At 35.7% G+C, this 12,308-nt stretch overlaps 1 protein-coding gene across 1 annotated transcript; it reads left to right on the top strand.

The window, feature by feature from the left end:
- Nucleotides 1-2,335: 2,335 nt before the first annotated feature.
- On the top strand, nt 2,336-4,170 carry LOC109206810 (glucan endo-1,3-beta-glucosidase 8-like). The gene has a single exon (XM_019369674.1). It carries the CDS (start codon nt 2,613-2,615, stop codon nt 4,053-4,055), a length of 1,443 nt encoding a protein of 480 aa, XP_019225219.1. The 5' UTR covers nt 2,336-2,612; the 3' UTR covers nt 4,056-4,170.
- Nucleotides 4,171-12,308: the final 8,138 nt, after the last annotated feature.

Here is a 12,308-nt window from a genome sequence, read left to right as displayed (position 1 = left end):
GTCAATCCCCCATCTACTAACCAGAAAGTGACAAGCTCTTCAACTTTTCTGGGCCCAGATCTTTTCTTTTACTTTATTTTATTTGCCCCACCGAGTCACATTTGGCATGAGATTTAAAAGAATTATTCTATAGTAAAGGAAAAAAGGGAGTAGGTGCCTGAAAATAAAAAGAAAAGGAAAGAAACTGATATAGTGAGAAATTACCGAAGAAAATGGAAGTGACGAAAGGACTACTAAAGTCGACGTTTAGTTCTTTGGTTACCTGAAAGATCCTAGTCCTTTTTGTTAACACTTTCTTACGACTCAAGCATGCTAAATTCCAGATTTTACTTAGCTATACTACTTTTAAACTTATTATTTTTACAATAAAGTTTTAACTTAAAAACTAGTATATAATTTATTAATTATATACGAATAAGTATTAAATGAATATCCCTTGATATTAGGAATTTATTAGGGAGCAAGTAGCGTATCCAATTTTTCATTATATCTTCGTTGCTCTCTCTCTCTATCATTTCTTCACTTTTCTTCCTTGATAATCTCTGTTTCTTTCTCTTTTCTCATCTCCTTTATTCTTTTTTCTTTAGGAAATTCATCGATGAATCTCAATCGTTGACTTTGGAGTCTTAACTTAGCAATTTCCTTTCATGTTGCACAGTTGGTGATCGAATTGAAATTATCAATCAATAGATTTTGAAGACGTTTGACTCTCCATCATTGACAACCATTAAAAAGTTTCGAAACTTTTAATTCGAATTAAATATTATTTGTTTGAATTGGGGGTTGTTGCAAACGACTGATAATATTCTTTGAAATTTGTATCTCAATTTTGAGGGTGTTGGTGAAGATTAGATTTGAATTTGGCTAAATATCTTATTGAAACTCGAAGAAGAAGAACACATGACATACAATATACATACAAATTTGTATTATAGTTGTATATAAATTATATTTAAGTTGTAATTTGTTGTAGTTATATTTTTTTTATTTGAATGTTGTATGAAAGTTGAAAATTAGTTGTATACTATATGAATCGTTTTATGAATTTTTTTATTTAACTTTTAATACTCTCTTTTTACATAAAGTTATTAAATATGTATCAAATTGCATTAGGAGACGAAATTCTGATTGGAATTTCAGAGGAATAAGAACACACCACATACAAAATATATACATTATATACAGAATACATACAAAAGATATATTATACAAATTTTGTATAAAAATTGTATTTAAGTTGTATGATGTTGTAGTTGTATTTAATTGGGTAAGAATGATGTACGAAATTTGTAGATAAGCTGTATACTGTGTAAGTAGTTGTATGAAATTTATTTTTAGTTTATATGTTGTTGTACATGTAACAAATTTATGCGAAATTTATCTTTAATTTGTGAGTATATTGTTGTATCATACATTATTCTTTCTTACTCAATTTATTAAAGAAAGAAAAGTAGAGAATGAATTTTAAATCGACTCTTGTGCACCGATTCATGTTTGTTTAACTGGAAAAAAATATTGATGGGAAGTAAATAATTTGGGTGGATAAATTTCGAGTTTCACATTAAAAGCACCATCGCGTTTCAAAGAAACTGAGTTTCAAATTTAAATTTTGTGTGAGAAATCAATTGGGTGCATAGAATTTTGTTGGAAATACTAATAGAAAGTTGAATCCGAAGTTTGAAGGTGATTGAATCTGATTTGAAGGTGACTATGGTCTTTTATTTGTACTGGGATTTGTTTCAGAAATGTAATTGGTTGTTTTTCAGCGACGATATGAATTAGAAGGGAGGCGATGGAAAATAGGGAAAGAGGAGAGAGAAAGGAAAATGGAAGAGATAGAGAGAAAATAATCATGCATGTATGCATATAATTTGTAAAAAAAACAAAAGTCAATTTTAATAAATAGCAAACTTTAGATATTTACGGTAAATAACTTTATAATTTAGTACATGAACCAAAAAGTCTCTAATTAAAAGGACCCTAATATTGAAATTTGCAAGTGATGAACAAATTATTTAGGTCATTTGCCGACCAAACATTTTATTTTATTTTTTTTAAAAGAAAAAAAAAGTATTTGTAATCTCCTCGTCCGGTTTCTTCTTTGTAACTTAGATTAGGTTTCAAGTAGTAAGTGTTTACGTGGATCCCAACTGTGAGTGGTAGGAGTAGACAAGAAGAGTCAAAAGGAAGGAGAAAAAAGAAAGTAAAGAAGGAGAAATAATAATAATAATAATAATAATAATAATAATAATAATAATAATAATAATAATAATAATAAAAACAAACAGTAGATAAGCAAAGACTAACAACTTTTATAGTTAACTGAGCTACTACGTACTGATATCTTCATCGATGGAAAGTTGGATTTTCATGAAATTCTTCCCTTTACCTCTCCCGAAAAGAAAGAAAACAATTAGAAAAAGATATTTTCAATGGGTAGCTTTAGGAAGTGCATAATGGCTTTTCCCTGCTCGTTATTAATTTAAATTGATTTCTTTCTATTCTCTTAGACTCTTATCGATTTCTTTTTCTTCATCTTGCTTATGTGAGGTTTCTTCAAAAAGAATTAAGGAGAGAAATTTAAGGTCGAACCAACTTTCAGCTATATAACGATGAGTTTGTTGAGTGTGGGAATTGTAGTGTTTATGACGATGGTGTGGAAATGTTTGAGCGTGGGAGTGAACTGGGGTACTATGGCATCACACCAACTGGCAGCAGAGAGTGTGGTGAAGATGATTAAAGAAAACGGGTTTGATAAAGTAAAACTGTTTGAGCCAGATGATAAGATTTTGAGTGCTTTGATTGGTAGTGATATTGAAGTGATGCTTGCAATTCCTAACTACATGTTGCAACAGATGAGCACTGATCCTGGTGTTGCTGCTGCTTGGATTGATGCCAATGTCTCTACTTATTCTTACACTCGCGGTGTCAAAATCAGGTATGTCGCTGTAGGGAATGAGCCCTTCCTTCAAACATACAACGGCACTTATCTCCACTACACCTTACCAGCTCTCAGAAATGTTCAAGAAGCCATCAACCATGCTGGACTAGGCCCTGAGGTTAAAGCAACTGTCCCCCTAAATGCTGACATTTACTACTCCCCTGACTCAAATCCTCTCCCTTCAGCTGGTGATTTCAGGCCACAAGTACGCGATTTAGCCCTTCAAATTGTCCAATATCTCTACTCAAATGATGCACCCTTTGTGGTTAACATCTATCCTTTCCTCAGTCTCTATGGAAACGATAACTTTCCATTAGAATATGCCTTCTTTAATGGATCAAATATATATATTAAGGATGGTGATCATCTTTATACTAACGTGTTTGATGCCAATTTTGATACTCTTGCCTGGTCTTTGAACAAAGCTGGCTTCCCTGACATGAAAATCATAGTTGGAGAAGTAGGATGGCCAACAGACGGCGATAAATATGCAAATATTGAAAGTGCCAAGAGATTTAACCAAGGGCTAATTCAGCATGCTCTAAGTGGAGAAGGAACCCCTGTGAGAAAGGGAAAAATAGACGTTTACTTGTTCAGCCTGATTGATGAGAATACGAAAAGCATTGCCCCTGGTAGTTTTGAGAGGCATTGGGGAATTTTTGAGTTTGATGGAAAGCCAAAATATGAGCTCGACGATGTTAAAAGACTAGCTGCAGTAGAAGGTGTGAATTATATGCATAAAAGGTGGTGTATACTAAAGCCTCATCACCACCTAAAAGATGCACAAGACTTGTTGGCAAAGAGTATAGATTATGCGTGCAGTCATTCAGATTGCACTGCTTTGGGCTATGGTTCTTCCTGTAATCATCTGACTGCACAAGGGAATGCTTCCTATGCTTTTAATATGTATTATCAATTCAAAAGTCAGAACAGTGGGGACTGTGACTTCCAAGGCTTGGCTACGCTAACTCATAACGATCCATCTGAAGATAAGTGCCACTTTCCCTTGATGATTGCCGATGGTCGTAGAGTAATGCTGTTGCACAAGAATTTTCTGTATATCATACTTGCTTTTCTCCAGGGATTTCTAGTCATTTTGCTGCTTGTTTCCTAGACTAGAGAGGGAATGCTTCCTTGAATATTGGAAACTGGCAAAGCAGCTGATGTTGAAACTCACAAGACATCATTTCCTTTGTTTTGCACCCCAATTAACTTCTGATATTCTTTGACATATAAATCGCAAATTTTACTCTCTGCAGCGGCCAACAAACAGAGTTTTTTTTATTTAATTTCATTTGACTTAACAAACAAAACATAAATGAGAAACCACAATCAAAGAAGTTAGCATCAATCAATATAAGCATTCTAGTAATTCTGTAATTGGAACTGAGCTGGGATAATATATACTACATGAACCTTCTAAAATACGATTACTCATTGGAGATTAAATTGCATAAAAACAAAAAGAACCTCTTATACATAAACAAAAATCATACTATATAAAAACATGAATTGGTCATCCTTAATTAATTACAAATGTTTAAAAATTGACCAAAATTGGATAGAAAAAAACCAAGTGGTGCACTGCCTAACGCAAGTCTATAACTCATGAATGTTACTCTTCAAACCATGGAAAATCAACATAGCCATCAACCATACTCACTTGCTAGCCAGAACCTAACAATTGCTAAATAGCGACGCATTCACTACTGGTAATGTAACAATTCAACCGGTCGTTTTGAGTTCTAGCATCTCATTCCGCGATTTGAGCCTTCTCATATGTCCTTTTGATGTTTTAAGACTTGTAGGTGGGAGTGATTTTGGTCCCAAAATGTTTGGAAGTGATTTAAACACTTCGTTCCTACATGGAAGCTTTAAGTTGGAAGAGTTGACCAAGGTTTGACTTTTGGGTAAACAAACTCGGAATCGAGTTGTGATGGTTCTAGTAGGTTTGTAAGATGATTTTGGACTTATACGTATATTCAGATTTGGTTTTGGAGGTTCTTAGAAGAATTCTACACTATGTGTCGAAAGTTTCCAATTTGAAGAACTTAAGAGTTCATAAGTTTGACCAAAAGATGACTTTGATGCTATTAGGTCTATATAGTTGAATTGAACTTGTGCAAAGTTTGAAAGTAATCCGAATTGTCTAAGTGTGATTGATCACGCCCAACTATGCCTTATAAAAAGGACTAAGCGGTCGTTGCAAATATAATCCGTTTTACAAGTCCGGAGTCGAATACCGCAAAGAAATAAGGCTTAGCTACAGTTGTTCAATATCGCTAAGAAACACAAGTCCAAACAATTTTCTAATTATAAATATTATAATATTTATTTTTATCTAATTAACTTACAAATACTAGAAAGCAATAAAACTATCAATTAACAAGGATAAGGATTGGACACAAGATTAAGGAGGTCTAGAGTTATGATTTCCCCTATTGTCGGAATCCTTTCCGTTACGTTTTCTATATCTTTGCCTAAGTTTTCTCTACTGATCATGATCTCTCTGAGTGTTGTAATTCTCTCCCGAGTAACTACCACAATTTACTAGACATTTTCTCCCGAATTACGCTAGCTGGCATTAAGTACGACTCACTTGGATCGCACCAAGGTTTCGTTATCCCTAATCCCACCTTTAAACCCTTTTGATCCCTCATATACGTTAGGAGTGATGTTGTTCAACAACTACCTAAATATGCACTCTCTCCCAAGTAATACACACTAAATAGGCACAGTCGATCGGGATCTCTTCAACCAACCACAATAATAACGTAGTTGAACAAACAGACAAAAAGCTACAGCAAATCTATATTAACGTAACAGGAAAATCTTCGTCCAATAGGTTCCATCAAAACCCAAGATAACAAATTAACTATTCATAGTAGTATGCATAACTACAATGCTAAAATTCATAACCAATAATGAAAATAGGAAGAAGGAAGTGAAAAACTCGTAGAAGAATTCTCCGCCTTGCTCCTAGTGTGTTCTTGCCTCCTTAGGTCGAATCTCAGGTCTCCCCGGCGACTTCGTGCTCTCCCTAGGTCTAAAGTGTGTCAAGAGTGACTTTTTGAGGTCTATTTATATGTGTAGGAAGACCTAAACGTGTAGGTCAAGTCTTAGTCAAACCAGGAGACGAAATAAGTCTTCAAAATTCGAAATGTGCACGCCCCAGGCCTGGCGTCGCCAGGCTAACGCTTGGTTAAGCTGGCCTTTGCCTGGCTAAAGCCTGGTTAAGCTGGCCTTTGCCTGGCCTCGCTAGGTCTCTCCTTTTCACTGTTCTCGAGCACACTTTCAACATTTAAGTATCCCTTCTGCTCTACTTTCATCTCCAATTCACCTACACATAAAATAGACTCCATTACGCGCAAATAAAGTGTAACTTATCATTAAAGTATGTAAAATGCAAGGCACATAATGTACGAAACTATGGAATTATAGTCACACATCAATAGCCCACACTTAAACATTGCTCGTCCTTGAGAAATCAAACTACACTTATAGACAAGACCTTTTTAAGAAATTCTCCTAACTCATCATTCCAAGAATCTTTAAAATAGACTAAGCACAAGGGTGTAACATGTTCACCTCAAGATTTGACTCGCAAGTACCATGCATTATTCACAACTCACTCACATACTCTAACATGCAGGTCAATGACATTACCTTTCCTTCATGAATCAAGTGCCCTCACAATACAAAAGAGAGTAGTTCCACACACACAATAATATTTAAGAACAATTAGGAACTCAAGATAGAAAGAATTCACTCCCTCTCAGAAATAACATTCATATGCCACAAATAATGCAACATAGGCTTGCCCGTAGTGTAATACTACTCTACTAATCGAGCTCATTCAGTCTAGGATCAAGTAGGACTTTATTTTGTTGTAATGTAGGCTACGGGTTGGGTAGGATACATTTGGATATAAAAGTGACTACACCTCCCTAAGCACTTTAATACATATACTTTAACATTCAAACCCATACTTATGTCAAACCATAACTCCACCTTTACATCAATATATATTAACTCCATACTTCTTTAAGCACAATTACATCAAAAGCCACCACCACAAGGAATATTCTTTACAACAATACAACTATTTTTTTTCTTTATTTTTTCTTTTCCAATTCAAGTGGCTCTTACTTTTTTAAAATAATACACCTTTCTCCTTATTTCATTAGTTCCACTCAAAAGCCAAACCAACCACCCCACACTTTAACTTTTATAACGTTCATAACAATTCAAGTGCTCATGAGAGGTGAACAGGTTCAGATAGATGGTTAATTCAAACAAAGAGGTAAGGCTTGTCATGTGGTTGCCAAAGAAACAGGATTACAAGTTCAAAGGGATTAACTACGTTACATAACAATTAGGCGGGTAAAATATACATATTTGGTTCAACAAAGAAACGCCTATATCACTTCCAAGACTGAACAAAACTACTATTTCGCTTTGTAAACACACGGGGCAAGTTCTAGTCATCAAATGCAATGCACAGAATACAACAAACCTCACACACACATGGCACATAACTCACTCAGGATTGGGGTCATCAAGACACTCTAGTCAAAGCAGTTAAGCAAAGTTAAGGTCATACAATTTAAGGTACTTCTACAAGAGTCAAAAACTGAGCCTAAGCGTCACAACCAAAGTACTCGCTATTCTCAAGGCATAACAAAGTCAAGAGATATTGCTTCAATTCAATTCATCTCGCAGTAGCTCCTACTCCTAAAAAAAAATTAAAACTAACTACACCCCGTTCAAATAAAACCCTTGAAAAAGAACCGCGACACAAAGAAAAATCAAGGGTGAATTACTACACTACCTTCTTTAGACTTAAATCCCTCAAGAAAATTATCTAATAGATCCATCGTCGGGAACAGTCCAATTTTTTATTAGTTTTTATTTTTTTTTAAAAAATAAAAGCATTATTCAATTAAACTAACACAGCTGAAATAGCATCGAAATAAGAGGGTAAAAGAAACTCCCTGGTAGGCCAAAGGCCGAAGCACTAGCAGCTCATGGGGTACCCAAACTTCTCCCAGGCTTGGTCCTTCATGCGGGTACCTCACACTTAGTTCCAACCATTTGGTTTGCTGTTGGATCATTCCAATAGCTTAGCTTTCCATGCTCCTAGAAAATCAAAAATTAACACTACAAAAATAATACAATAAAAAAAAATAAAAAATAAAAGAAAGCAGTAAAGCTGGCTTGCCTCCCAACAAGCGCTTGATTTAACGTAGCGGCACGACGCAAATCACTTTCTGCCTCCACTTTGAACTTATGAATTGGACACCAAGTTTTGATTCAGCTCTATGGTCATGCTCCTGGGGTGGTGGAACGAATCTGACTGGCCCAATAAAACAATGTAGTATTCTGCACTTCTTGTCCTTTAGATGAGGTGTGTAATCCCGACTTTCTGGCAAGAAGAATTCCAGAATGTAGGCATCTTGTTCCTTATTCCTTGACTCCTCAAGTGGCTCGGATGACTCTATTTCCATGTCATCATCCAAACACAATGTGGAAAAATGCTTGGAGTGTGGACCAATGCACTCAACTACATAAACATTGGGATTGTCAACATCCTTAACACTAATGACACTAGAGTCAACTAAATACGTATCATCATTGTCCTTGGTTGACTCTCGTATCTCTTCTACAACATCGGCATCCTCAAAATCTAGTTCGATTGATTGTTGGTGTTCTACTTTGGCCTTCTCCACTAGCACCTCAATTTCTATATCTAATTCACGCTCTTCTTGGATACTATTCACAACATTTTCTTGTTGAGCATTAAAATCTTCAACCAGTTGACTCACTTGAACCTTCAAGTTGTGAATAGTTTCCTCTTTCCTTTCTATCTGCAGTTGTAATTTACTATTTTGTTCCACAAGGCACTTTAACATATCATTTTGTTCCACAAGGCACTTTAGCATATCTTTGATCTCTTTCAGGTCATCATCCCCGGGTTCTTTATTCCTATTAACTTCACAAGAAAAAGAAGAACCATCAAAGTAAGGGGTTGGGGGAAGTTAAGACAAATAATCACAACCATGAAAGTGAACATCTTGACCACCACACATATTGATGTTATAAACGTCAATACCACACAAGGGGGGGGGGTGATTTGTGTGGTACCTAATTTTTGCGTTAGAAGAACCTGGTTCTTCTAAGTGTTCTAACTACAGCAGTTTGCGGAATAATAAATACTGAAAGTAAAGTGCACAGAGAATTTTACGTGGAAAACAACTGGCTCAAAAGGTGAAAAAACCACGACCTACTACTCAGTAGGATTTTCCCAAACTCCACTAAAATCACTGAGCCAAAAACTGCATTTACAAAACTCTTTGTAAACCTAAGGATTAACTCTAATCCCAGTGTAGCACACAGCCTCAACTGTTGCGACACTTTCAAGTTAACTCTAACTTGAATACTCAGAGTACCTAATACAATTGCTTCTAAGAAAGCTGAAAGGTACAATATGAAAACCTACTACAATTGAACTAGACTTAGAATAAACACAATGATGAAACTGGTTCTTCTATCTTAGTTCATGTAGCTTCAGACGTGCACACTTGTATCTCGCATATGTTGCTTGCAAATCAGACTTGATCTTTTTGCTCTCAAATATGCTTAACTTCTGCTTATGTGCATTCACCTGTAAAAGAGAACAATCATTATATTTATAGAGTTAGTAATCAGAGTTTGATAAGAACTCGAATTGTGGATCCTTTGCCAATTCGAGTCCAAGAACAACTCTAACTCCTAATCCATATTCTTGATCCGGATGTAATTCTCTTTTCATAAGGAGACTTCAACTCCTTATCCTATATGCAATCTTTTCGATCAGTTCAGAAGATATTCATCAAGATATTGCTGCTTGATCTCAAGGACTTATCTTCTTCACGTGCATCTCATATGTATGGGCCATAACAACTGTGTCTCCTTAGATGAACCTGGTCCTTCACTGAGTTCGTTTGTCATTCTTCAAAACTTCAACTGATCTTGGGCCAACACATATCACACACATTCCACACATAAGATTGTGTTGGTGCACATAACTCGCTCTCGGGAATATTTTGACAATTTCGCAATGGGTGGTTTCCTCCACTATATGCATAAGGAGGATCAAAAGTAGAATTACCAACATCAAAACTCTCATAATTCCATGATTCCATGTTTCTCAAGTCAAAAAACATATTAAAAATAAATCAAATACAAGAAAACAAAAATAAAAGTTCAAACTTGCAACCTAGAAATATGTACACCTACAGCTACACCGATAATTCCCCTGCAACGGCGCCAAGATTTGATCACGCCCAACTATGCCTTATAAAAAGGACTAAGCGGTCGTTGCAAATATAATCTGATTTACAAGTCTGGAGTCGAATCCCACAGAGAATTAAGGCTTAGCTACAATTATTCAACATCGCTAAGAAACACAAGTCGAAATAATTTTCTAATTATAAAGATTATAATATTTATTTTTATCTAATTAACTAAAAAATATTAGAAAGCAGTAAAACTATCAATTAACAAGGATGGATTGGAGACAAGATTAAAGAGGTCTAGAGTTATGATTTCTCTATTGTCGGAATCCTTTTCGCTACATTTTCTATATATTTGCCTAAGTTTTCTCTATCGATCATGAACACTCTGAGTGTTGTAATTCTCTCCCGAGTAACTACCACAATTTACTAGACATTTTCTTCCGAATTACGCTAGCTGGCTTTAAGTACAGCTCACTTGGATCCCACCAAGATTTCGTTATCCCTAATCCCACCTTTAAACCCTCCGTATTGATCCCTCATATACGTTAGGAGTGATGTTGTTCAACAACTACCTAATTATGCACTCTCTCCCGAGTAATACACACTAAATAGGCACAGTCGATTGAGAGCTCTTCAACCAACCACAATCATAACGTAGTTGAACAAATAGAGAAAAAGCTACAGCAAATCTATATTAACGTAACAGGAAAATCATCCTCCAATAGGTTCCATCAAAACCCTAGATAACAAATTAGCTATTCATAGTAGTATGCATAACTACAATACTAGAATTCATAACCAATAATGAAAATAGGAAGAAGGAAGTGAAAAACTTGTAGAAGAATTTTCCGCCTTGCTCCTACTGTGTTCTTGCCTCCTTAGGTCGAATCTCATGTCTTTCGGCGGCTCCGTGCACTCCCTAGGTCTGAAGTGTGTTAAAAGTGACGTTTTTAGGTCTATTTATATGTGTAGAAAAAGACCTAAACGTGGTCCAAGTCCTAGAATAACCAGGAGATGAAATAAGTCTTCAAAATTCAGAATGTGCACGCCCCAGGCTTGGCGTCGCCAGGCTAACGCCTGGTTAAGCTGGCCTCGCTAGGTCTCTCCTTTTCACTGTTCTCTAGCACACTTTCAACGTTTAAGTATCCCTTTTGCTCTACTTTCATCTCCCATGCACCTATACCTAAAATAGACTCCATTACGCGCAAATAAAGTGTAATTTATCATTAAAGCATGTAAAATGCAAGGCACATAATGTACGAAACTATGAAATTATAGCCACATATCAGTGATTCAGACAATCTTTCAAATGACTAAAGATTTAAGAACATAAGAGAAACTCTATTCGATTTGAGCCTCGATTCATTGTTGTTATATTCCCCTGGGTGGTTTGAGCCTTTAAAGAAGTCTATATGGGTATTTGAAATTGTAGGAATGGTTCGATTAGGACCCGAGGGGTTCGGGTGATTTTCGGCGCATTTGGAGCAAGTTCCGAAAGAATTGAGTTACTGAAACAAGGCTTTTGTGCAGGCGAACTGACTTTAAAGATCCTTTTTCCCAATATATAAAGAATTTCGGGATGAGGATTTAATGGGATTGTATTCATTTGAGGCTAGTTCCTTGTGGTTTAAATAGTTCGATATTCTGACATGTGAGCACGAAGTTATGGTCTTTTAACTGAAGGGTGGCAAGCAGAGCGGTTTTCGGTTAGCTGAGTGTTGTAGGTTGTAGCACTACCGCGTTGCGTGGGTTGATGCCCGGGGCGCCTCAATAGTGAATTTTTACTGCCAGATGATTCTTTACACTATAAACAAAGCCTATTTTGTTGTTTTAGCATTTTTCTTCAATTTTGGAGCATGTGAGACCGGGTTTGAGGGATTTTGACCTATTTCTTCATCAATCAAATTTAGGTAAATGATTCTAGATCACTTTTACCATCAAGTTAAGGATCTATTATTTAGTTTAATATGAAATCAAAGATTTGGAGAAATCAATTGGGAAATAGGAGAAAAAATAAAAATGGAGAATTGTTGATTTAAGCATGCATATGACATCAAAATGGAAGTTATATGTATGATAATTGTGGTAAG

This window comes from Nicotiana attenuata, unplaced genomic scaffold (genome assembly GCF_001879085.1).
Source record: "Nicotiana attenuata strain UT unplaced genomic scaffold, NIATTr2, whole genome shotgun sequence".
NCBI lineage: Eukaryota > Viridiplantae > Streptophyta > Magnoliopsida > Solanales > Solanaceae > Nicotiana > Nicotiana attenuata.
Note: the sequence above shows the minus strand (reverse complement) of the source record. Positions and strands in the feature narration are given on the sequence as shown.